Below are 26,651 nucleotides of genomic sequence, written 5' to 3' on the forward strand. Positions count from 1 at the left end.
TCTGCAGTTATCTCTCGTTCTTGTTGAGCCTACTCAGTTTGATCAATTCTATAACATGGCACTGAAGCAAGAAGCTGCTCAGCTCAAGTGTGAGGCTTCTAAGAAGAGAGTCAGGGACGCAGTTCAGTCTTCTTCTTCCTCACTTGTGGCAGCTAAGCAACAGAAGTTCTGGTTGCCTCCTCCTTCTCCGTTTCGTCAGCCTTACCAGCAGAAGAACAAAGGTGGCCATGGATCTTCCCACTCTTCCAACTCTGGCTATCAGAACAAGTCTCATAATCAAGCTCCAAAGTCGAATGCTCCTTATCATCGTCCACTCTCAGAGGTGACTTGCAACAAGTGTCAGCAGAAAGGTCACTATGCTAACAAGTGCTTCAATCAAAGGCACCTTCCGCCTCCTCCTCCTGTCAGATCTTCCAGCAATGCAGTGGTCAAGCATAATCCCAAGTCTGCAAAGGTGAACATGATGAATGCAGCTCAAGCAGAGGAATCTACTAATGTGATAATGGGTAATCTTCCTGTTAATGATATTCCTGCAAAAGTTCTTGTTGACACTGGTGCATCGCATTGTTTCATGTCAAGATCATTTGTTGCAAAGCATGATTTCATTTCGGAAATGTTGGAAAAACCCATGGGAGTTGTTTCTCCGGGTTCTTCTATGAGGGCTACTACAATGATTCCGGATGTTTCTATCAAGATGGGCAACTATAAATTTCTGTCTAAACCTTTTGTTCTGGGTGACTCGGATATTGATCTTATTCTCGGGATGGACTGGCTTTCTAAGCACAAGGCTCAACTTGATTGTGCTGCCAGGGAAATTCAATTGACACACTCTTCTGAGGATGTTATCATTTATGCCGCTCATGATGAAACCATTCGGTTGTTTTCTCTCAATGAGAAGGGCGAATTGAATGCCATCTCTCAGATTCCAGTCGTTTGTGAGTATCAAGATGTCTTTCCAGAAGAGCTTCCGGGTATGCCTCCTCACCGGCCAGTTGAGTTCGTTATCGATCTTGAGCCTGGCACTGAACCCGTTTGCAAGCGTCCTTACAAGCTTGGACCCAAGGAGCTGAAGGAATTGAAGAAACAGCTCGATGAACAAGAGCGTCTGGGTTTGATCAGACCAAGTTCATCTCCATGGGGTTGTGGTGTTCTTTTTGTCCAGAAGAAGGATGTCAATGCTCCTCCAACTTTCTCTCGGATGATGAATTTCATCTTCAATCCCTATACCAATGAATTCGCCCTGGTGTATCTCGATGATATCTTGGTCTTCTCCAAGAATAAGAAGGATCATGCCAAACATTTGAGATTGGTGCTCGACAAGCTCAGAGAGTATCAATTTTATGCGAAGTTTTCCAAATGTGAGTTTTGGCTTGATGAAGTTCTTTACCTTAGTCATATCATCTCTGCCAAGGGGATCGCTGTTAATCCCGAGAAGGTGTCCGCAATTGTGAATTGGGAACCTCCTCAGAATGTCAAGCAGCTTCGCAGTTTTCTTGGTCTTGCAAGCTATTGCCGAAGATTCGTTGAGAATTTCTCTAAGATTGCAAAGCCTCTTTCCAAACTCCTCCAGAACCATGTGAAGTATGTCTGGTCTCCTGAGTGTGACGTTGCTTTCAACACTCTCAAAGAGAAACTCGTCACAGCTCCTGTCTTAACTCCTCCTGACGAATCCAAGCCATTCGAAGTTTTCTGTGATGCTTCTCTCCAAGGTCTCGGTGCTGTGTTAATGCAAGAGAAGAAAGTTGTGGCCTATACCTCTCATCAGTTGAAGCCCAACGAAAAGAACTACCCCACTCACGATCTTGAGTTGGCGGCAGTTGTCCATGCATTAATAACGTGGAGACATCTCTTGTTGGGAAGACAAGTGGACATATTCACCGATCACAAGAGTCTCAAGTACATCTTCACTCAGCCCAACCTCAACCTCAGGCAGACTCGATGGGTCAAAATGATTCAAGAGTATAATCCGAGTATTGAATATACTCCAGGCAAGGCCAATGTCATTGCAGATGCTTTGAGCAGGAAGGCTTATTGCAACAGCTTAATCCTCAAGCCATTCCAACCGGATCTTTGTGAAGCTTTCCGCAAGCTGAATCTCCAAGTTGTTCCTCAAGGCTTTCTTTCCAACCTCATAGTCTCTCCTACTTTGGAAGATCAAATTCGTGAGGCACAACTCCTGGATACCATGGTGAAGAAGGTGAAACGTGGTATCGAAAAGGGTCTTTCCAAATACAAGTGCTATCGCATTGATGACAGAGACACTTTATTCTTCGAGGACCGGATTGTGGTTCCTAAAGGTGATCTAAGGAAAGTCATTATGAACGAGGCGCACAATTCTCTTCTTTCCATCCATCCTGGAAGTACGAAGATGTACCATGACCTCAAGCAGTCGTATTGGTGGACTCGAATGAAGCGAGAAATCGCTCAATTCGTGAATGAATGTGATGTCTGTAGAAGAGTGAAAGCAGAACACCAACGATCAACTGGTCTCCTCCAACCTCTTGCTATCCCAGAATGGAAGTTTGATCATATCGAAATGGACTTCATGACTGGATTTCCAAAGTCCAAGCGCGGAAATGATGCTATCTTCGTTGTCATTGACAAGCTGTCTAAACTGGCTCATTTCCTTCCAATCAAAGAATCTATCACAGCAGCTCAGTTGGCAGAGCTATACACCTCCAGGATTGTCTCCTTGCACGGCATTCCACAATTGATTTCTTCAGATCGTGGAAGCATCTTCACTTCTAAGTTCTGGGACTCCTTCCAGAAGGCCATGGGCACCACCATTCGCTTCAGCACAGCTTTCCATCCTCAAACTAGTGGCCAAGTCGAGCGATTCAATCAAATTCTTGAAGATATGCTCAGGGCTTGTGTCATTTCCTTTGGCATGAAATGGGAAGATTGTCTTCCATATGCCGAGTTCTCCTACAACAACAGCTTCCAAGCGAGTTCGGGCAAGGCCCCATTCGAGATTCTCTATGGCAGAAAGTGTCGTACTCCTCTCAATTGGTCAGAGACTGGCGAATGCCAACTTCTTGGCAATGACTTAATCACAGAGGCTGAAGAAATGTGTAAAGTCATCCGTGAGAATCTCAAAGCCGCGCAATCGCGCCAGAAGGGTTACTATGATAGTAAGCACCGTGATGTGGCTTTTGAGATCGGAGACCATGTCTACCTCCGCGTCTCTCCAATGAAAGGCACTCGTCGCTTCGGTATCAAAGGGAAGCTTGCCCCTAGATACATGGGTCCTTTCAAGATCGTTGGCAAAAGAGGCGACCTCGCCTATCAACTTGAGCTTCCTTCCAACTTCGCGAACGTGCACGATGTGTTCCACGTGTCACAGCTTCGCAAGTGCTTCAAGACTCCCGAGCGCACCATCAACTTCGAAGAGATTGACCTCCAAGAAGATCTGTCTTATCATGAGCACCCCGTTGCTATTCTTGAAGAAACTGAGCGCAAGACTCGCAACAAGTCAATCAAATTCCTGAAAGTGAAGTGGTCGCACCATTCCGACCGAGAAGCCACCTGGGAACGCGAGGACCATCTCCGTTCCGAATATCCGGAGTACTTTTAGTCCTAGATCTCGGGATGAGATCCTCTCGTAGTGGTGGAGCGTTGTAACACCCCGGATGTAACTTTCCATATTTGTAACTCCAACTCTTGCCATTTTCGGCTACGTGTTATGATATTCCATTCGTGGTCGGGTTTTTGTTTTTCGTTTTGCATTTTGTTCATGTCATGCGTCTCATTTCATGTCATCATGTGCATTGCATTTGCATACGTGTTCGTCTCATGCATCCGAGCATTTTCCCCGTTGTCCGTTTTGCAAACCGGCACTCCCATCTCCTCCGGCGCACCCCTCTTGTTTTCTTTTTGTGAGCGGGTGTTAAACATTCTCGGAATGGACCGAGGCTTGTCAAGTGGCCTTGGTATACCACCGGTAGACCACCGGTCAAGTTTCGTTCCATTTGGAGGTCGTTTGGTACTCCTACAGTTAACCGGGTAACCGCAAAGTCCGTTTGTGTGTTGCAGCAAAACCCCTCTCTAAACAGCCCAAAACCCCTCTAAGTCACTTCCATGCTCTAGGTCGTTCGATCACGATCGTGTGGGCGAAAACCGTGCTCAATTTGGACTCTCCTAGCTCCCTCTACCTATATATACACCTCCCCCTCCGAAATTCGGGCGAAACCCTAGATCATTTTCCCCTCCGCGCCGTCGGACGCGTCTTCCTCAGCGCCGGACACGTCCGCCGCCGCCTCCTCGTCCAATCGCACGCTGCCACGTCACCCGACCCGCCGCCCGTACGCCCGCGCCGCCCGCGGCCCGAGCGCCCCGCGCGCCCGCCTCCTCGCCGGCGCCTCACGCGTCCGCCTCCTCCGCCGGCGCCGCCGCACCTCGCCGCCCTCTGCAATCCCCGTCGCCATCGTCGCCGGCCGGAGCCGCACCACCGCCGCCTCGGTGCCCGCGCCACCGCCTCCTCCTCCGCCGTTCGCCGGCGCCGCCCCTCCTCCGAGCTCCCCTCCTCCTCTCCGCCCGAGCCGGCGTCTCCCCGAGCTCCGGCCGCCGCGCCTTCGAACTCCGGCCAGATCCCGATCCAAAGCCCTCGGGTTGACTTTTCTCCCTCTCCCGAATATTCTAAGTCCTAATATTTTTTCAATATGTGCACCTGTTCATCGCATCATAACTCTCTGCATATATCTCCGTTTCGCGCGTGTAATATATTGAAATGTTCGTCTCGTGATGCTCTTCATTTTGTTCCATTATGCCATGTTCATTTGAGTCCATCTTGATGCCCAAATCTCTGGTGCAAGAGTGCTAGTTGCTGTTATCTGCTGTTACTTATCAGAACTTGAGGATTTATTATTTTTGTTGCATTTAATCTTTGCATCTTATGAGTAGGAGCTCTACATGTGTTTTGGTGTATGTCGTGCCATCTTTACAGAGGTGTATGCTATGTATTTTTGTGATCTCTGTGGTGACTAGCACAAGCATGCAAACTAGGCCTCGTGATGTTTCTGATTTCAGGGACTTGGTAATTTCTGTGACTGCTGTTATTTTGTTGCTATGTATCCATGTGGCTACAGAGAGATCCATGCTTATTTTGGAGATGTTCAGTAAGGATGTTTTGTAGATATTGATGAAGTTGATTCATTCATGCCCTTGTTTGCAATTATGGAGTGCCATAGAATGACTCAATATTGCTCTACTTTTGCTATAAAATATTTCTGGCAGATTGTTAACATGATATTCAAATTTGCCAAGCTGGTTGTAGTTGTTTCATACATGCTATGTACTTGATCTTGCCATGGATAGCTTCATAAACATGCCATATTGCTGTAGGTATGCTTGTTTTGTCATGCATTGCTTTGTGGTGAGTTCATCAAGCTCACAAATATGCCCTCATAATGTCTGTTTCTGCCATGCTCTGTTTTCTGCTAAGTCTGGAACCTGTTAACGTAACTTTCTATGGTTACATGGTTGCCATCATGTCTTCTGGTCCTTTTTGGCTTATGGTCAGTAAGGGACTTTTGTCATATGCATTTAGTAGATTCATTCCATGCCTTGTTTTGCTATGTTAAGTTCCTGTAGCATGTTGATTTCTTGCTCTGAACATTGCTACCTGATGCTGTTTCAGGCATGTCCAGTAATTTTCACCAAGTCTGTGAACCTGTTATCTGTTGCACTTTTGCCATGCTTGTTTGAACCTGCTGTGGTGTGATCTAGCCATAGTTCAGTGTTCGTCTTTTGTCAAACATGTCCTGTAGATTACTGCCATATGCTTTGTTGCTATGTTGGGGTGCTGTAGCATTGTTACTTGTTGCTTTTTAAGTGCTATCATGTTGTTAATCGCAGATTCGCGTCATTCTTGTTTTGATTGCCATTTGCAAACCGTGCATCCGTTTCCGGTGATCTTTATATCGATTTCGAACGAAATCATCTCATCTTTCCAGTGGCATACTTGGTTTGCCAAGTTACTGCCTTGTTCATCATTTTTTCTCTGGAGCACGCATATGCATCGCATATCATATCTTGCATATCATTCATGTATTGCATCATGTTACTTGTGCATTTCCCGTGATTGATTGTGGTTCCATTGCTTGTGTTCTTGATGTACATAGATCCGGGAGACGAGTTCGTGAACGAGGAACCTGTTGAGTACGCTTACGAGGATCAAGCTTTCGACAACTCTGAGAACCTTGCAGGCAAGATGACCATACCCTCGAGATCACTTCTATCTTTGCTTTGCTAGTTGTTTGTTCTATTGCCATGCTACGCTACCTACCACTTGCTATATCATGCCTCCCATATTACCATGTCAAGCCTCTAACCATCATTTCCTAGCAAACCGTTATTTGGCTAAGTTACCGCTTTTGCTCAGCCCTTCTTATAGCGTTGCTAGTTGCAGGTGAAGTTGAAGTTGGTTCCATGTTGGAACATGGATATTCTGGAATATCACAATATCTCTTATTTAATTAATGCATCTATATATTTGGTAAAGGGTGGAAGGCTCGGCCTTATGCCTGGTGTTTTGTTCCACTCTTGCCGCCCTAGTTTTCGTCATACCGGGATTATGTTCCTTGCTTTTGCGTTCCTTACGCGGTTGGGTGATTTATGGGACCCCCTTGACAGTTCGCCTTGAATAAAACTCCTCCAGCAAGGCCCAACCTTGGTTTTACCATTTGCCACCTAAGCCTTTTTTCCCCCGGGTTTTCGCGAGCCCGAGGGTCATCTTTATTTTAACCCCCGGGCCAGTGCTCCTCCGAGTGTTGGTCCAAACTAGAGCACCGTGCGGGACCGTCCCTTGGCAACTTGGGTTACGTTGGTACCTGTACGCTTAGCTTATCCGGTGTGCCCTGAGAACGAGATATGTGCAGCTCCTATCGGGATTTGTCGGCACAGCGGGTGGTCTTGCTGGTCTTGTTTTACCATTGTCGAAATGTCTTGTAAACCGGGATTCCGAGACTGATCGGGTTTTTCCGGGAGAAGGTTTATCCTTCGTTGACCGTGAGAGCTTATAATGGGCTAAGTTGGGACACCCCTGCAGGGTATTATCTTTCGAAAACCGTGCCCGCGGTTATGAGGCAGATGGGAATTTGTTAATGTCCGGTTGTAGAGAACTTGTCACTCGACTTAATTAAAATACATCAATCGTGTGTGTAGCCGTGATGGTCTCTTCACGGCGGAGTCCGGGAAGTGAACACAGTTTGAGTTATGCATGAACGTAAGTAGTTTCAGGATCACTTCTTGATCATTTCTAGCTTCGCGACCGTTGCGTTGCTTCTCTTCTCGCTCTCTTTGCGTATGTTAGCCACCATATATGCTTATTGCCTGCTGCAGCTCCACCTCTTTACACCATCCTTTCCTGTAAGCTTAAATAGTCTTGATCTCGCGGGTGTGAGATTGCTGAGTCCTCGTGACTCACAGATTCTACCAAAACAGTTGCAGGTGCCGACGATGCCAGTGCAGATGATGAGATCGACCTCAAGTGGGAGTTCGATGAGGAACGTGGTCGTTACTATGTGTCTTTTCCTGATGATCAGTAGTGGAGCCCAGTTGGGACGATCGGGGATCTAGCATTTGGGGTTATCTTATTTTCATTTGGATCTGACCGTAGTCGGTCTATGTGTGGATTTTGGATGATGTATGAATTAATTTATGTATTGTGTGAAGTGGCGATTGTAAGCCAACTCTCGTTATCCCATTCTTGTTCATTACATGGGATTGTGTGAAGATGACCCTTCTTGCGACAAAACCACAATGCAGTTATGCCTCTAAGTCGTGCCTCGACACGTGGGAGACATAGCCGCATCGTGGGCGTTACAGTTAATCTCAGTCAATGACATGCGGACCCACACGTCAGTTTGACCCAGTCAACACCTCTGTTGACTGCTGACGTCATGCTGATGCAATAATGCTATTTTCAAATTAATTCAATAATAATAATTTAGAAATTGATTAAAACTTTGAAAATTAATATAAAATAATCCGTAGCTCGGATGAAAATACTTAGTATATAAAAGTTGCTCAGAACGACGAGGCAAATCCGAATACGTAGCCCGTTCGTCCGCCACACATCCCTAGCATAGCGAAAACGCAACTTTCCCACTCCGGTTCATCTGTCCGAAAACGCAAAACACCGAGGATACTTTCCCAGATGTTTCCCTCCTTCGCCGGTATCACCTAATACCGCGTTAGGGCACACCTAGCACAGTTACTTGCCATGTCGTGCATCGTCATGCATATGTGTGCATTATATTTATTGTTTCTTCCACCTCTTCTCTCGTTAGACACCGAGACCGACGCCGCTGCTGACCCGATCGACTACGGTGTTGACGACCCCTCCTTGCCAGAGCAACCAGGAAAGCCCCCCCCCCTTGATCACCAGATATTGCCTATTCCTTCTCTCTACTACTTGCATTAGAGTAGTGTAGCATGTTACTGCTTTCGGTTAATCCTATTCTGCTACATAGCTTGTCATTGTTGCTACAGTTGTTACCCTTACCTGCAATCCTAAATGCTTAGTATAGGATGCTAGTATTCCATCAGTGGCCCTACATTCTTGTCCGTCTGTCATGCTATACTACCGGGCCGTGATCACTCGGGAGGTGATCACGGGTATATACTTACATACATATTATATGATACATGTGTTGACTAAAGTCGGGTCGGCTCATAGAGTACCCACAAGTGATTCCGATGTGGGGGCTGAAAGGACAGGTGGCTCCATCCCGGTAGAGCTGGCCTGGGTTCCCGACGGCCCCCTACTGTTACTCTGTGGCGGAGCGACAGGGCAGGTTGAGACCACCTAGGTGAGAGGTGGGCCTGGCCCTGGTCGGCGTCCGCGGTTACTTCAAAATAACACGCTTAACGAGATCTTCGTATTTGATCTGAGTTGGGTCGTTGACCTTATACGCACTAACCGCCACGTGGGACAAGATATGGGCAACCGGCGTCGTGGTATCAGCCAAAACTCTTTTTGACGTCAGCGACTGAGCGGCGCGCCGGATTGGACTGGAACGCCTGCTCTTGTATTAAGGAGGCTAGGTCTGCTTCCGGCCGCCCTCGCAACGTGCAGGTGTGCAATGGGCGATGGGCCCAGACCCCTGCGCCATAGGATTTAGACCGGCGTGCTGACCTCTCTGTTGAGCCTAGGTAGGGCTGCGACGTGTTGATCTTCCGAGGCCGGGCATGACCCAGGAAAGTGTGTCCGGCCAGAGGGATCGAGCGTGTTGGATAATGTGGTGCACCCCTACAGGGAAGTTGATCTATTCGAATAGCCGTGTCCACGGTAACAGGCGACCTGGAGTTGTACCTTGACCTTATGACAACTAGAACCGGATACTTAATTAAAACACACCCTTCCAAGTGCCAGATATAACCCGGTGATCGCTCTCACACAGGGCGACGAGGGGAGGATCACCGGGTAGGATTATGCTATGCGATGATACTTGGTGAACTTACCATCTACTCTCTTCTACATATTGCAAGATGGAGGCTGCCAGAAGCGTAGTCTTCGACAGGACTAGCTATCCCCCTCTTATTCTGGCATTCTGCAGTTCAGTCCACCGATATTGCCCCTTTAGACAGATACCCATGCATATGTAGTGTAGATCCTTGCTTGCGAGTACTTTGGATGAGTACTCACGGTTGCTTTGCTCCCTCTTTTCCCCCTTTCTCCTCTTCTTCTCGGACGTCGCAACCAGATGTTGGAGCCCAGGAGCCAGACGCCACCGTCGACGACGACCCCTACTACACCGCGGGTGCCTACTATTACGTGCAGGCCGTCGACGACGACCAGGAGTAGTTTAGGAGGATCCCAGGCAGGAGGCCTGCGCCTCTTTCGATCTGTATCCCAGTTTGTGCTAGCCATCTATGGCAACTTGTTTAACTTATGTCTGTACTCAGATATTGTTGCTTCCGTTGACTCGTCTATGATCGAGCACTTGTATTTGAGCCCTCGAGGCCCCTGGCTTGTATTATGATGCTTGTATGATTTTTTATTTTAGAGTCGTGTTGTGATATCTTACCGTGAGTCCCTGATCTTGATCGTACACGTTTGCGTTTATGATTAGTGTACGATTGAATCGGGGGTGTCACAGACATCATGAAAAAAACAAAAATCGGTCAAACAGGCATGCACTAAAGTGATTCTCCAGCTGTTGACCTCACGAGTTTCTCATGCCAACAACTACACCTTTTTTCAATTTTGTCAACCACACAAGACCAATGTTTATCTCTAATTCTAGTATCAGGAACTTGCATTCCCAAAATATTTCATGGGTAAACTTCCCATTTTATATGTAAATATTTCCTGATAAATCTCTCTTTTATTATTAGCCTCCCCAAAAAGGAGGAGCTCGCTTTTATGGAAATTAATTATAAGCCCAGTCATTTCTTCAAAGTCACTCAATATGAATTTCAAGTTCTTAGCATTGTCGACATCATCCTGCAACGGGAAAAATGTGTCATCGGCATATTGAAGCATGTTTACTCCCAAATTTAGATGATTATTAAGTACACCTTTCACAAAACCATGTTCTTTTGCTATTTCCATAATTAGAGCTAAAGCATCCGCAGCCAAATCAAACTGGAGAGGGGACATGGCATCTCCCTGTCTAAGGCCTTTAAAGGTTTTATTAAAGTAAGGTCCAATCCTATCATTAATTTTTCACCCCTACATGCCCCCCTGAAGGAAATATGCCCGAGAGGCAATAATAAAGTTGTTATTTTATATTTCCTTATTCATGATAAATGTTTATTATTCATGCTAGAATTGTATTGATCGGAAACTTACATGTGTGAATACATAAACAAATACAGTGTCCTAGTAAGCCTCTACTAGACTAGCTCGTTGATCAAAGATGGTTAAGGTTTCCTAACCATAGACATGTGTTGTCATTTGATAATGGGATCACATCATTAGGAGAATGATGTGATGGACAAGACCCATCCGTTAACTTAGCATAATGATCGTCAGTTTATTGCTATTGCTTTCTTCATGTCAAATACATATTCCTTCGACTATGAGATTATGCAACTCCCGAATACCGGAGGAATGTCTTGTGTGCTATCAAATGTCACAACATAACTGGGTGATCATAAAGATGCTCTACAGGTATCTCCGAAGGTGTTCGTTGAGTTGGCATAGATCGAATATCGGAGAGGTATCTTTGGGCCCTCTCGGTAATACACATCATAAGTTTGCAAGCAAATGACTAAGGAGTTAGTTACGAGGTGATGTATTACGGAACGAGTAAAGGGACTTGCCAGTAACAAGATTGAACTAGGTATAGAGATACCGACGATCGAATCTCGGGCAAGTAACATACCGATGGACAAAGGGAACTACGTATGTTGTCATAACGGTTCGACCGATAAAGATCTTCATAGAATATGTAGGAGCCAATATGGGCATCCAGGTTCCGCTATTGGTTATTGACTGGAGGCGTGTCTCGGTCATGTCTACATAGTTCTCGAACCCGTAGGGTCCGCACGCTTAACGTTCATTGACGATATAGTGTTATATGAGTTATATGATTTGGTGACCGAATGTTGTTCGGAGTCCCGGATGAGATCACGGACATGACGAGGATTCTCCAAATGGTCGAGAGGTAAAGATTGATATATAGGACGATGGTATTCGGACATCGGAAGGGTTTCGGGATGCACTGGGTAGCCATCGGGTCACCGGAAGAGGTTCCGGACACCCCCTCCCGGTAGGTATATGGGCTTAATGGGCCAAGGGAGGCTCAGACCAGCCCATAGGGGGATGGTGCGCCCCTCTCCCTGGTCACCAGCCCTAGGGAAGGAAATGGGAAGGGCTAGCCCCTCCCGCCTTTCCCTCTCATTAGAGAAAGGAAAAGGGGGGGCCTCCCTCCCCTGCCTTTCCCCCGCACCTATACATGGTAGGGGGACGCCACTTGGGAAGAGACCCCAAGTAGGATTCGGCCAACTTGGGGCGCCCTCCTGGCTGCTCCCTCCTCCCCCTATATATGTGGGGAGGGGGGCGCCTAGCACACCACAACATTGTCTTAGCCGTGTGCGGCGCCCCCCTCCATAGTTTACACTCCCGGCCATATTTTCGTAGTGCTTAGGCGAAGCCCTGCGGAGATAACTTCACCATCACCGTCACCACGCTGTCGTACTACCGGAACTCATCTACTACCTCGTCGTCTTGCTGGATCAAGAAGGCGTGGACGTCACCGAGCTGAACGTGTGCTGAACGCGGAGGTGCCGTACGTTCGGTACTCGATCGGTTGTATCACGAAGAAAGTTCGACTACCTCAACCGCGTTGTCAAACGCTTCCGCTTACGGTCTACGAGGGTACGTAGACACACTATCCCCTCTCGTTGCTATGCATCTCCTTGATAGATCTTGCGCGTGCGTAGATTTTTTTTGTTTTCCATGCTATGTTTCCCAACACCCCCCCCCCCAGTCGTGGTCATCATTACCCAATCACACAATTTATCAAGAAAACCTTTCATTTTCAACATTTATATTACGAAAGACACTTTATTTATCACATGCTTTTTCAAAATCTACCTTGAATATCAGAGCATTCTATTTTTTTAAGTGGATGGAATTGAGTGCTTCATGTAGTACCACTACTCCCTCCATAATGTATCTCCCCTTGACAAATGTTGTCTGGGTGTCTGGGTTGAAGAAATGACAGGAAAGCCAATCTTGCTCAATCTATTCATTAGCACTTCAGTAATAATATCGAAACTAACATTTAGCAGACAAATTGTTCTTAACTTTTGGGTTTGCTTGGCATCAACAGTTTTAGGGACTAGAGTGATTCCATAGTTTGGGGCGTCTTCTGAACCACTCCAACTTGTCAAAACTCCACAAATCCAGCTTCTCGCTTCACCTAACGATTCCAATGTGTTCGACTCGCTTGGCAGCTTCTCCCAGCACATGTACAATAGCATCATCATGACCGCCATAGGGAAGAAGCAAAGGCGAGATGACCTTGGGTTGGGGTGAGGGGGCGAGGGCGAGGAGGCTAGCTCAGAGGACGACATGGTGAGTATCGGCATCAATGGCGTCAAGCTGGGAGTCTCCTGCCGGTGGGTTTACTGCTCATGTTTGGTGGCGGGGGAAGTGCTCCTTCGGGATGGGATCCGAAGCGGGCGGGGATAGAATGGTCGGATCTACCAGTGGAGAGGCTCGCCGGCTAGTGAAGGGGTCGAATTGGGCGTGGCAACGACAACCGACATTGCTAGGTAGGTTACGAGCGGAAGAGATGTCGAGGGAGAGAGCGGTTGCTGCATACTGATTCAGGGAACATGCGTCATGGGAGAGTCGTGTGAATCTTTTTTTACTTGGCGGTGGCATCCCCTTGTAAATTATGCCAAATTCCTCGCTTCTCAATTTCGTGAAGCTGGGCTTAGCAACTTCGGCATTTTGCACTAGAGGATCGCAACGCTCCGCGAAGCTCACTCTGCGGAGCTCAAACGTTCGGTCCGACTCCGCACCTGGAGTTGAAGAAACAAGGAACAGGAGGAGTTCCGAACTGCCCCTTAATCTGGCAATATCTAGTTTTCGAGAGGCAAAATCACCCACTAAATCATTAAGTCCCACTCCACCAAATCCCAAAACTCTTGAAATGGTAGAGTTTCTGGGAAAAAGAAAATGGGAAATGTCTCCAGCCGGCAGTCCGGCCGAGTCTTCGGCCGGACGCGTGCGCTTCGTTCGATTGCTTCGTATCCTGCGGCCGCGCGCGCCCCTCCTCTAAATACAGTTTGACTAATTGCCTGGGCCCGCCATCAATCGTTTCTTTTTTTCTCTCGTTTTCTTTCTTCTTCCTCTTGTTTCTTTTCTTCTCTCTCCTGCGCAGGACGACAGCAAGGCGCAGGTCGCTTGTGACGGATCTGGACTCCCCGTGCTGCAACCGCAGCGCCTGCGGCGCGACAACTCGGACGATTTTTTATGCCTCCTCTTCCCCTCGTTGCTGCCTGCCCACGCACCACTGCGAGGACGATGCAGCAGTCGCCATTGGTGCGTCCATACACAACTTCTTCTTCTTTTTTACGGAGTGTTGCAACCGGTCGTGGGAGATGCTGCATCGGGCGGCGAGGGATGTTACAACCGACATTTTTTTTGTTAGAACCAACAACATGATTTGTCGCTGATATTTATTTTGCTGGAACCAGTGTCTTGTTTGGCTACTACCGGCGGCTTCATTTGCTACTACTGGCGACAACGTTTTTTTGCGACATAATTCGTGAAGATGATGCAACCTCGATGACGGGCGACAACGTTTTTTTGCTGCAAACTATGAAGTTTTTTGCTATCACCTGCTACAGGGTTTGTTACCACCATACACAACGGTCGGCCGACGTTTATTTTGTTTTTGCTACAACCACGTCAATTTTTTTGCTGCAACCGGCAACCACAAAAGCTACATCCAGTAAACATTTTTGCTACAATGACGACGGTGAGCTTTTTTTGCTGGAAACGATAAACTTTTTTGCTACAACCGGCATCGTTTTTTGTTGGAACCAGCAAGAGCCTCGGGCGGGCACACGGCGAGGTACGATGCGACCTCAATGACAGGTGCTGCGGCCGGCAGCCGGCACCACCGGAGCTGCGGCCATCTCCCCCGGAGCTGCAACCACAAGTGCATGTTGTTGCATGCATGGAGCCGGCGAGAAACGCCAGCGACGAGGGCGGCCACCGGTGGTGACCAACGACGAGGGCGGCGACCGGTGGTGACCGACGGCGAGGGCGGCGAGCGGCGGCGGTTCTTTAAGGTTGGCTACATCGGCCATCCATGGCGAGTGTTGGCGGCGGCGCTGCTTTTGTTTTTTCCTCCTTGCTTTATTTGGAAAGAAAACGATTGGTGATCTGACGGTTAAATATAATCAAATCAAACGGCCGCGCGGTGTCCAACCGAAAATATACCCATGGAAGAGTTTCTGGAAAAAAAGAATCTACTCAGCTCAGGCGACCATTCCCCACTCTCCACTCTCCCCTCTCCGCTCCCAAGACCCCGCGGACAACATGGGCCGCCGCCGCCGCCAACCCTCCTCACCGTCGCCGGCGGCGGAGCATCCGCTGTAAGACGACGACCTACTACGCGAGATCCTCCTCCGCCTACCCCCACAGCCGCCCTACCTCCTGCGCGCCTCCCTCGTCGCCAAGCGCTGGCGACACATCGCCATCGACCCCAAGTTCCTCCGCCGCTTCCGCACCCACCACCGGAAGCCTCCCCTCCTCGGGGACTTCTCATATGAGGAAGGAAAACTCTCGTTCAGATCCACCCTGGACCTGCCCTACCGCATCCCTCCCGACCACTTCTCCCTACAAGTCAACAGCCGCAAGCCATGGAGGTTGGTCGACTGCCGCCACGGACGCGTGCTCCTCAAGAACAATGAGAGGCGTCAGGTCATTGTGTGGGACCCCATCACCGGCGACCGCTCCCTCTTGTCCGTACCGCGGGAGTTTGACGACATGCACACCGCGGCGGTGCTCTGCTCTGCCGGCGAGCAGGGCCACGCGCATGGTGCCTGCCACTCGAGCTCTTTTAAAGTGGTCGTGGTGGACTGCTACGAGCACGACTATGATGCCGTTGCCTTCGCAAGTGTTTACTCTTCAGAGACTGGCGTATGGGGTGATCTCCTCTCAACACCGCTTCCATATAGTGGTATTACTGTTGTTAATCCCAGTACACTTGTTGGTAACACCCTTCACTGGTTGCTTTCTGGGTATAGCGGCATACTTGAGTTTGATTTCGATAGACAGACGCTAGCTGTGATCAATAGGCCACCAGGCGCTCGTTACAATGACAGGGTTCAGATCGTCCAGGTAGATGATAATGGTGTTGGCGTCTCTGCTTTGTCGTGCGCCCACTGCCAGTCTGCCTACTGCTCCCACCAACCCTGTTTACATATCTGCGATAGGAAGGTCGATTGCTATGGTGTTGCCGTATGGGTGTTGCGGAAATCGATTGATCTGCAGAAGCTACTTGGGTTGGGGTTTAAGATTGAGATGAAGAGGTCACGTATACTGCGTTATGCTGAGGATGTTCGTGCATTATTTTTATGGCTGCACTCATCTCTCTTCATGATTCAGCTTGAGTCAATGCAGCCCAAGGAGCTTTTCAAAAGCGATAATGTGTACACCTATTATCCTTTCACAAGTTTCTACAATGAAGGTAACTGTTGGAATTCAATTTATTTTCCATGTATGGTTGATGGAATACATTACTGTACTTTTGAAGTGTTCAAAATCTCCCAGTGAACTTATTTATAGCCATGTTCGTTTCTATGTTAGCGTCTTGAGCATTAGCTCTCTGCAAAACTAGCATGGTAGTGTACTATTGTTCTTTTGTACCACTACATGTGAATTGCTGAATCAGGAAACAAGCCATCTCATAGGAGATGGAATAATAGTTCTGTTGTTGGTTTCTTTTACAACATTTGTGTTATTAGCTGGACCCTGCAATTTATATTTCTGATTTTGTTTGATGCTCTGCTTTTCTTGTCTTGTGCTTGTGTACAGTACAGTCAGGTCATATCAGGCTATAAAAGAGAGAAATTAGCAAGATAATAAGACCAATGATTCTGCACCAGCTTGAGGCCTTTCTTACTTGCTAAATTAGCATTTACATTTTAACTCTATAATTTCCTTGTTTGACAGATCAATTCACTTTGACATTACCAATGTTATTTTTGTGTGGCCATGAATTCTGTGGTTGCTGCCAGATTTAATAAACTACTTAGTGCCTAATAGATGTAAAATGGTGATGCTCATACTGGGGAGTTTCAGTCAGTAATAATACAAGAAAAGATTGCTTTTGTCCTCCATGTAATTATTCTAGGATAGATCGGTGGTTTTTATGTGTATATTGCTACTGATCTTATAGCATACTTAGGTTGAAGCATGACATGACCAATTGTAATTGGCAACATGATACACTGAATAATTAGTTTGAAGCATGGTATGGCCAATTTGTAACCTAACTAGTCCATTCAAGCTTAAAACAAGTTACATGTTTGCATCTAAAGAATCTACGTCGTTTTCAAGATAGTTTTGTATTTCAGGTAGATCATGTGTTAATATTTACCTTTCCTCTTTCGTTCTTATTTTCCATTTTCTAGTTGTAATTAGTAATTTACCTAGTAATGGTGAAATGATCAGGTTTGAAATATTTACAAGTTACGCGAGTCTGAAGTTAATACTGTTGATTTAACTACTGAGCTGGATTTGTCATCTATGCACAGGTATCAGTGGTTTGAAGCAGTAGTTTACTGGTGTACTGCAGCATCGAATGCCGACTCTTGCGGAGTCACTATGACCATCTATGGTAGTTGTCAGCTTGCTTAACTTGTAGTAGAAACTATTTAGTGCTGGTGTGTTATTTTCAGCTATCCTATATGCAATCGTCAAATGAACTCTGAAATGCCTAGTTCTATTCGGCAGTTTTTAGTATTTATTTTTCCAATCGATTGGAGTCTCTTCCAGTTTGATGCAATATTTTGGTTTGAGCCTCATTCATGTAGAGAGAGAAAATTTCCTTCTTCTGAAACCGCTCCTGCACTTTGCAAATCCTCTCTCTCACCTGTGACTGCCCGCCTGTTGGAGCACGGAGGCTCGAAAGACGGGTGTGCAGGGGCGCATCAGCCCGCCCTTGCCAGCCGGGCTATGCCTCGGTCCACTGTTTGCAATACTATGAAATCCGATGTCCAGATGACCGCCGGTTTATCTCATTTTTTCCCAGGATGATAACGCTTCTTTCTGCAATATACCCCTTCGATCCATATTACTTGTCACTTAAACGGATGTATCTAGGAGGGAGTACTATACACCTCTGTTTGTGACTTATATCTCGTGTTGTTTAACCAAGTTGGTTATTGAGAAACACAACATTATCTTAATCTCCAATATCTTTGACAAAAGTTATTCCATGAAACAACTTTTCTTTGGAAGATAATAATGGGAAACCACGTCTTTACAATACCAGTTGCTAAAGGAGCCACTACATCTGTATTACTCCCTCCGTTCCTAAATACTTGTCTTTCTAGGCATTTCAAATGACTATCACATATGGATGTATGTAGACATATTTTAGAGTATAGATTCACTCATTTTACTCCGTATGTAGTCACTCGTTGAAATACCTAAAAAGACAAGTATTTAGGAACGGAGGGAGTACAATTTACAAGACAAACTTGCAGTAGATGTAGACTACAAATTGCTAAAACAGACCATCGAGGTCTTGCATTGCACGATCGACAATGTCAAGGCCAGCTTCGAGGTGTGCGAGCACGCGTTTGTCGGCGAGCAGCTCCGGCGTGAACAGCTTCTTCCAGCCGGCGCACCACGCGGTGGCCTCCCCAAACGAGGGCTTCGTCGCCCCTGCCTGCAACCAGTGTTGCAGCGCGCCTTCCCATTTGTCAAAAAACTGCTCGGCCTCCAAGATCGACACCACGTCTTGAGCGTGCACGAGAGGCGCCCACAGCATCACGGCCCGGAACGAGGAGTCGGTTTGCTTGGGCGGCGTGATCCTCAGCCCCCGTACTAACCGTGTCAGCTTCGGCAGGATGTGACGCTTGCTGAAGGTGTCCCATTGCGCCGGGCTAAGGTATTCCTTCCATGGCGAGACGACCTCGTAGTCGCCGCCGCCGAGCTTGCTCTCCACGGCGCCGTAGAGGCTCTCCGGCAAGTGGCCGATGAGGGGGATCAGCGGGCGCAGCCAGTCGTGGCAGTCCGGGTCCCATGATGGGATCCACTCTCGCACGTCGACAGCCATCCTCGGCGTGATCACCTGCTCGATTATGTAGCGCGTGGCGGAGGAAGGCAACCGGGCTTTCAACGTCCCTGGCACGCGCTTCCCATGGCGCCCCTTCTTCCTGGACCGGACGATGGCCGCCAGCGCAGCCGCCGTCTTCGCGTTGCTCTCCGCCTCAAGCCTCGTTTCACGTAGCAGCACGAGGATCTTCTCGCGGCACTCCGCTTCAAGTCGGAGAGCCCGTAAAGCATCCTCCAACTCACGCAACTCTTCCACGGGCGGCGGCGGCGGCACGTCGAGACCATTGTCGTAGGGTTTCTCACGGTAGCCGAGCCCAGCCTTTGGACGGCGCCGCACCCGCCCGCCGCCGGCTTGTATGGGCACGACGATCCCTTGCCCCTGCGCGCCGAGGCCTGAGCCTTCCCGGTAGTTCCACCGCCGCATCATGTTCGCCACCGCCCGGCTGGGGAAGGGGAAGACGAAGCCGCCGGACAGATCGGATGGCTTGTTTTCGCCGGAGTCGCTCCCGTCGAGCAGCAGCGTAGGGACGTGGATGGTGGACTCTAGTATCGCCATGCAGACTGCCGAGCAAGCGGAAGGAAAGCGCCTGGTGCAGCCAACGAAGAACATGGTGCGTGCGCGTCTATATATGGCCTGGACGCCTGGCGCAGCCCAAAATCCGAGTCGGACAGGGACAGAAGGCGAAACCTAAGAGCATCTTCAATAGATTGTTCAAAATTTGACGGTTCAAAACTGGAGATGTAAAATTTGGACCGACAAAAAATACGTTTTGGAGCTTCGAAAAAAGTTCAATTCCAACAGATGATCCAAATTGATGGTCCAAAAGAGCAACTCTAATAGATGGTCCAAAATGAAGATGTAAATTTCTTAAAACGACAAACAACTAGTCCATTTAACATAGTTTCAACATCAAATTCAACATAGTTTCATACATGAACTTTAACTACTACTTATTCAAACTACTAGATAAACTACTCCTCATCGTCGGAGCTGCGGAACTGCGCCCAGAACTCCTTCTCCGGGTCGTCGCACCCCTCCTCCTCCTCCTTCAAGAAGTCTGACCAGTCCTCCTCGAAAGAGGACTCGATGGGGATCACCGTCGAGGGACCGGCCTCGTCCTCCTTCTTTGCCTCCTTCTTCTTCTGCTCCGCCTCACGCTTCCAGTAGTACTCCAGCTCGGCCTGGACATACTCCGGATGCTCCCGAGCAAACCTCGCCATCGCCTCCTCGTCGGTCTCGCCGGCACTGACGACAACCGACGGCTTCTTCGTCGTCTTCTTCTTCGTCGGGATCTCCTTCATCTTGGTGCCCTGCGGCACAAGCATCTCCGCTTCCGCCCGACTCTCGATCTCTGGGAAGTTGAGGTGCCCCCGAGGCCTCTCGGCACGCCACACCACCGATCCACCAACGCCTCCCGGCAACGGAGAACTCCACTCCGAAGTTACCGGAGGGCTTCTGCCTCACGCCGAAGAAGCCCGACTTGCCCTTTGGCGTCTTCTTCGGCATCATCGGAGAGCGGTGAGAGTGGTGGAGCGGCGGCGGCGTGCGGCCGGGGCGGTGGCGGACGGAGCCGGGTGGGGCTGAGCTGAGGGGCGGTGGCGGACTGGGCGGCGGCGTGTGCTGCGGCCGCGGCTGGATCCACGGCGGGCGGGCGGCGGGGCGGCGTGGAAACAGCGGCGGGGTGGGCGGGGCGGGGCCGGATCTGATGTAGGCGGCGTGCGGCGGGGCGGCGGCGGGGCGGCGTCGAGGCTGTGGCGGACGGGTGAGAGGTCGCGGGCAGGCGGGCGGGAAAGGAAAGGAACTGGCGGTTGGGCGTATAACCCGAAAACCGAACGACCGAACCGAGTTAACCTGAACCGAAGCCGAAATGACCGAAACCGATTTGTTCGGTACTGTCCTCGGTTAGCGATTATGAGAAACCGAATTTACTTTGGTAATTTCGGTTAACCTGAACGTAAGCTTGGTGATTTGAGCTAGATGACAACAAGAGAAAATAGGGACACGGTGGCTACCCAGGTTCAGGCCCTCTTGATGAGGTAAAACCCTACGCCCTGCTACTATTGATTATGATGAGGTACAATGTACAGATTGATCTATCTCGAGATCATATGAAAGAGTTCTAAGCTCTAGACCTTGTATTCGCATCTCTATAGACTAAACCGCACGGCTTATATAGGCACCAGGGGCATTTAGGGTTTACACATGGTCGGTTACAATCTAGGGATAAGTATGACATTCGTTCAGATATGCTTGAAGTGTATGCCAAGTCTTCAGGAGATCTTCATCCTTATTATGCCAAGGGCCAGGGCATGTGTGGCCCATTCATCACTCTTTGATGGGTCCTCGGCCCGGCCCGTACACGACAGACCAACGTGGCAAGTCCCCCCTAATCCAGGGCACTAACAGTAGCCCTGAACTAGTCTTCAAGCTGAGGGCATTGGGCACCCTCGAGTCTTTGGCTTCATAGGCGAGTTCCATCCTCCACGTCGGCTCCCGATTCCAAGGAAATGCTCGGCTTCGAGGTCTGCTTGGCCTTCCCGATCGCAACCATGTGTTCAGAAATAATAGGGAACATTATTTAATAAGCCCTTCACCTTCTCAGCCTACTACAACCAACGAGGTCGATGTATCTTTTTAACTTAGCCGCAAAGGCTGACCACGGGAGGTTTGACCAGGTCCAACCCTAACAACTTTTCCAGTTGAGAACCGAGGCGTTATCTCTCCTGGCACAGTCAAATCGTCTTGCCAATAGTCATTATTGAGAGCAATGTAGCTCAAGGTCGTTTCCACTGGCACGTCCTGTCAAAAAAGAGATCGTGCTTCTGGATTTCTAGCGGTGTCATCAAAGCCCCCGCCTTCATCTCTGTGAACATAGACTACATGAAGCATTGGCAAACGGTTATCCATTCCTTAGGGCGAAGCGACCCAAGGCTTTAACTGCCCTATAAAAGAGGCGAATTGGTAAATCAATCCTACCAACCTTCACAGCCCTTGCTCTCGTGCGAAGAATCTATCGCGGCCATGGTCGCAGCGAAAACCTCAACTTCGTCGCGGAGCAGCGTGCGATCTATGAGGTCGTCCACGCTCAAGCCATCGCTGAACAGAAAGAGGCCGCCGCGAAGGCGCATCTGCAGGCGATCGCGGACGAGAACAATGCCAGATGCGCCTCCTACGCGGTCGCCGACGAAGTATTGGGCGGGCCAGTTCAACGACGATAGCGTCGGTGCCACCATTTCCATCGTGGACCTCACATCCTCTGGAGACGGGCAGGTTGCGGACTCCTCCGAGGATGAGTAGGACACAGGAGGCGTCGGGGCCTTGTGTCCCATGTGGGTCGGTCCATCTCCCGACTCCCGTGTTCTACTTTTTCTCGACGTAGACCGCACCTTCACTTCACAGGTCTTACCGCCGTCGTTTATGCAGACGGCAGATTGAGGATGTGGTTATCGACACGGAATAGAAATGAAGTTGGACGTCGGACGGCCGCCGCCGTTGGATAGGTTTAGGGTAGGGTTTATTTTGTTTGTTCTAAATGTTTGAAATGTAATGAAAATTCGATGCGTTTGCATGAATCTCGTTCGGTTTATATGAAAAATCGTTGTGTTTGCACGAATTCCATTCGGTTTATGAAAAAATATTTGAAATTTATGCGGGCAGCGTTGGATGGCGGCCTCCAGCATCCGTGTCCGCGGATTGGTACCCTCGTCCGCGGACGGATGCGGAAGGAAATTTGCGGGTCGATGTTCGAGATGCCTTTAGCCAACGAAGCAAGGTTAAAACAATGAATATCGTGAAATCTTGTTCCTCTCCTTTCCATTGGTTTACACATTTTCTAAATCACACATTTCACATTCCTCTCTTTTTCTTCGGCAGAATAGAAAGTAGACACCTTTGTCTGAAAAGAATGTACTCCCTCCGTTTTTATTTACTCCGCATATAAGCTTTAGTCAAAGTTAAGTTTTCTAAACTTTGACAAAGTTTATAAAAGAAATATTAACATATCAATACAAATAGATTCATTATTGAATATACTTTCACATTATATAGATTTGTTATAGTAATATTTATATTCTTTTCTATAAAGTTGGTCAAACTTTAGTAAGTTTGACTTCAGCAGGCTCATAGCTGAGGCGACCAATGTTTTTTGTTTTCTAAATCACACATTTCACACTCCCCCAACAGCCCGTCTCCACTCTCCGAAACCCCACCCAAATCCGTAGACGGCGAACATGGGCCGCCGCCGCCGCCAACCATCCTCGCCGTCGCCGGCGGCCGAGCATCCGCTGGAAGACGACGACCTACTGCGCGAGATCCTCCTCCGTCTACCCCCACAGCCGCCCTACCTCCTGCGCGCCTCCCTCGTCGCCAAGCGCTGGCAACACATCGCCACCGAACCCAAGTTTCTCCGCCGCTTCCGCATCCACCACCGGAAGCCTCCCCTCCTTGGGGACTTCTCGTATGAGTACGGAAGACTCTCGTTCAGATCCACCCTGGACCTGCCCTACCGCATCCCTCCCGGCCACTTCTCCCTACAACTACAAGTCCACGGCCGCGATCCATGGAGGTTGGTCGACTGCCGCCACGGAAGCGTGCTCCTCCTCAACAGGGAGAGGCGTCAGGTCATTGTGTGGGACCCCGTGACTGGCGACCGCTCCCTCTTGTCGGTTCCGACGGAGTTTGAAGACATGCATACCGCGGCGGTGCTCTGCGCTGCCGGCGAGCAGGGCCACGCGCATGGTGCCTGCCACTCGAGCCCTTTCAAAGTGGTCGTGGTGGACAGCTACGAGCATGATAATGAAGCCGTCGCCTTCACAAGTGTTTACTGCTCAGAGACTGGCGTATGGAGTGATCTCCTCTCAACACCGCTTCCATATAGGGGTATTACTGTTGTTAATGCCGGCACACTTGTTGGTAACACCCTTCACTGGTTGCTTAAGATGCATAGCGGCATATCAAGATGGGAATGGGTCGACCCGGCCCTGGCCTTGGACCCGGCCCTGGTGGCCTCAGGGCCAACTTAAGAGGCCACGGGTCGACCCATATCGTGAATAGTAGTGGCCTTGTTGGCCCGATGGGTATTTCGGGTCGACCCAATTATTAGTGACGTGTGCTGCTCTTTTTTTGTGATATGCTGATAGCTAAAATCCTAATAGAGTAGTAATCTAGGAATAGAAGAAAAAAATTATACGGAGATTCAAGTGGTCTAGCTACTGCATCTGTTCATTGTACATGCATACATTACCTAGACCATAGTAAGCTCGTGTGTTTGTTTCCAGGCATTGTACAGAGATGCATCCATGCGGGTGAATTGTGTCTAGCCATCGGATGCCGCTAGTACTACTAGTTGACATCAGACTGACGCTCTACCTAGTCTCAAATTTACACTAGAGAGCTGGACGGCGCACGGAGGACGGGCTAACGGTGAGCTGGATAATGAGCTGGACATGACTGGGACGATGAGCGGGAGGCAGCACCACCGGCACGGCAGAGATCGGCGAGGGCGATGATTGGGACATAGCTGTCGTGAGAATAGAGACCACGAGGTGGGCCGATCCCGCTGACCCAACGGGTCACTTGGTGCCGGCTCTACTGACCCAGAAAAATTTGAGGGTCGACCCATGTGACCCATCGGCCTCTAATTTTTGGATCGGGTCGGCGACCCAGCGGGCCGACCCGGCCCGTTCCCATTTTGAGCGGCATACTTGAGTTTGATTTGTATAGACAGACGCTAACTGTGATCCATAGGCCACCTGATGCTTATTACGGTGACAGTGTTCAGATCATCAAGGTAGATGATGGCGGTGTTGGCTTCTCTGCTTTGTCGTGCACCCGCTGCCCGTTTCCCTGCCACTACCAACCCTGTTTCCGAATGTGGGATAGGAAGGTCAATTGCAATGGGGTTGCCGTTTGGGTGTTGAGGAAATCCATTGAACTGCAGAAGCTACTTGGGTTGGAGTTTAAGATTGACAAGGCGAGGGCACGTATAGTGCGTTATGCTGAGGATGTTCATGCATTACTTTTATGGGTGCACTTATCTCTCTTCATGGTTCAGCTTGAGTCAATGCAGCCCAAGAAGCTTTTTAAAAGCGACAACGTGTACTCCTATTATCCTTTCACAAGTTTCTATGATGAAGGTAACTGTTGGAATTCAATTTATTTTCAATATATGGTTGATGGAATACATTACTGTTGTTCTGAAGTGTTAAAATCTCCCAATTAACTTATAGCCATGTTCTTTGTTGTGTTAGCAACTTGAGCATTAACTCTCTGCGAAACTACCATGGTTGTGTACTATTGTTCTTTTATACCGCTACATGTGAATTGAGGAGTCAGGAAACAAGGCATCTCATAGGAGATGGAATAATACTTCTGTTGTTAGTTTTTTTTACAACATTTTTGTTATTAGATGGACCCTGCAATTTTATATGTCTGATTTCTTTGATGCTCTGGTTTTCTTTTCCTGTACTTGTGTACAGTGCAGTCGGGTCATGTCGGAGTATAAAAGAGAGAAATTAGTAAGATAATACAAGACCAATTGATTTCTGCACGGGCTTGAGGCCTTTCTTAATTGCTAAAGTAGCACTTACATTTTAACTCTATAATTTCCTCGGGTCAAAAGAAAAAAAAACTCTATAATTTCCTTATTTGACAGATCAATTCATTTTGACATTACCAATGTTATTTCTTGTGTGGCCATGAATTCTGTGGTTGCCGCCAGATTTAATGAACTACTTAATGCCTAAGAGATGTAAAATGGTGATGCTCATACTGGGGAGTTTCAGTCAGCAATAATACAAGAAAAGATTGCTTTTGTCCTCCACGTAATTATTCTATGGTAGATTGGTAGTTTCTATTTGTATATTACTACATTACTGATCTTATAGCATACTTAGGTTGAAGCATGATATGACCAATTTGTAATCGGCAACATGATACACTGAATACTTAGGTTGAAGCATGATATGGCCAATTTGTAACCTGACTAGTCCATTCAAGCTTAAAACGAGTTACACTGTTGCATCTAAAGAATATATGTCGTTTTCAAGATAGTTTTGTATTTCAGGTAGATCATGTGTTAATATTTACCTTCCTCTTTTGTGCTTGTTTTCCAGTTTATAATTATAATTTACCAAGTAATGCTGAAATGATCTGGTTTAAAATTTTACAAGTTTCATAAATCTGAGGTTTACTGTGGATTTAACGAGTGAGCTGCTCCATCCTTTGTGCACAGGTATCAGTAGCTTGAAGCAGAAGTAGTTTAGTGGTAAACTGCAATATGGAATGCTGACTCTTGTGGGAGTGACTATGACCATCTATCGTAGTTGTCAACTTGCTTGACTTTGGAGAAACTATCTGTTGCTCTGGTGTTATTTCCAGCAATCCTATGTAATCGTCAACTGAACTCTGAAATGCCTGGATCTATTCGGCAGTATTGAATTGAATTTTTTTTATTCTATCGATTGGAATCTCTTCCAGTTTGATGTCAAATTTCGGTTTGAGCCATATTCATATTGAAATATGCTCATTTTGCGGTGGCATGGAGCAAGAAAATTTTGTTTATGTGTTTTGTATAATTGCATCAGGGCTGCTGCCATGGCCATGGCTGTCGATATGCCATTTGCGGAACACCAGCCGGCTTGTTTGGTTTGGCCATGCGCAGCGTGGCGGTGAGCCATGGCAGCAGTAAGCTGAGATCCTTGGCTTCTACCACCATGAACGCGAGGGCTTGCGGTGTTTAGTGTACCAGTTAGATTGTCTCATTAGCTTATTTGGGCAAAACCAGTTGCTGTAATGGCTTGTTTTGGATAGACAAGTTCCTTCATATAGGTAGAGATTTTATGCAAGTTGTCTACCGCTGGCACCAACTTATCCAAACAAGCTCTAAGTTGGAAT

At 48.1% G+C, this 26,651-nt stretch overlaps 4 protein-coding genes across 5 annotated transcripts; 2 read left to right on the top strand and 2 right to left on the bottom strand.

Annotated features, from left to right (window-relative positions):
- The first annotated feature begins 14,894 nt into the window (after positions 1-14,894).
- LOC109741469 (uncharacterized) lies at positions 14,895-17,454 on the top strand. The gene is made up of 2 exons (XM_040404473.3): positions 14,895-16,160; positions 17,230-17,454. The coding sequence occupies exons 1-2, from the start codon at positions 15,458-15,460 to the stop codon at positions 17,250-17,252; spliced, it is 726 nt and encodes a 241-aa protein (XP_040260407.1). The 5' UTR covers positions 14,895-15,457; the 3' UTR covers positions 17,253-17,454.
- A 653-nt stretch (positions 17,455-18,107) lies between these two features.
- On the bottom strand, positions 18,108-19,313 carry LOC109741535 (septin and tuftelin-interacting protein 1 homolog 1-like). Its single transcript, XM_020300628.2, has one exon. It carries the CDS (start codon positions 19,311-19,313, stop codon positions 18,204-18,206), a length of 1,110 nt encoding a protein of 369 aa, XP_020156217.1. The 3' UTR covers positions 18,108-18,203.
- A 416-nt stretch (positions 19,314-19,729) lies between these two features.
- LOC141043046 (uncharacterized) lies at positions 19,730-20,083 on the bottom strand. The gene has a single exon (XM_073511964.1). The coding sequence runs from the start codon at positions 20,081-20,083 to the stop codon at positions 19,730-19,732; it is 354 nt and encodes a 117-aa protein (XP_073368065.1).
- Positions 20,084-22,901: 2,818 nt separating this feature from the next.
- Positions 22,902-26,212, top strand: LOC109741457 (uncharacterized). Of its 2 annotated transcripts, none has more exons than XR_002227606.4 (2): positions 22,902-24,892; positions 25,990-26,212. XR_002227606.4 is itself a non-coding variant. In XM_040404472.3 (2 exons), the coding sequence occupies exons 1-2, from the start codon at positions 22,988-22,990 to the stop codon at positions 24,091-24,093; spliced, it is 741 nt and encodes a 246-aa protein (XP_040260406.1). In that variant the 5' UTR covers positions 22,902-22,987; the 3' UTR covers positions 24,094-26,212. The 2 variants fall into 2 exon arrangements, 1 of the variants encoding a protein (XP_040260406.1); XM_040404472.3 differs by having other exon boundaries at positions 22,902-23,669; positions 24,035-26,212.
- Positions 26,213-26,651: the final 439 nt, after the last annotated feature.

Source organism: Aegilops tauschii, chromosome 3, assembly GCF_002575655.3.
Source record: "Aegilops tauschii subsp. strangulata cultivar AL8/78 chromosome 3, Aet v6.0, whole genome shotgun sequence".
Lineage (NCBI taxonomy): Eukaryota > Viridiplantae > Streptophyta > Magnoliopsida > Poales > Poaceae > Aegilops > Aegilops tauschii.

Excerpts from the sequence above, each read along its gene's own strand:
- LOC109741469 (XM_040404473.3), top strand. The coding sequence starts at position 15,458 with ATGCACACCGCGGCGGTGCTCTGCTCTGCCGGCGAGCAGGGCCACGCG. Across the intron at positions 16,161-17,229 it reads CACAAGTTTCTACAATGAAG|GTATCAGTGGTTTGAAGCAG; the intron begins GTAACTGTTGGA and ends ATCTATGCACAG.
- LOC109741535 (XM_020300628.2), bottom strand. The coding sequence starts at position 19,313 with ATGGCGATACTAGAGTCCACCATCCACGTCCCTACGCTGCTGCTCGAC.
- LOC141043046 (XM_073511964.1), bottom strand. The coding sequence starts at position 20,083 with ATGCTTGTGCCGCAGGGCACCAAGATGAAGGAGATCCCGACGAAGAAG.
- LOC109741457 (XM_040404472.3), top strand. The coding sequence starts at position 22,988 with ATGGGCCGCCGCCGCCGCCAACCATCCTCGCCGTCGCCGGCGGCCGAG. Across the intron at positions 23,670-24,034 it reads TAATGCCGGCACACTTGTTG|GCATTGTACAGAGATGCATC; the intron begins GTAACACCCTTC and ends GTTTGTTTCCAG.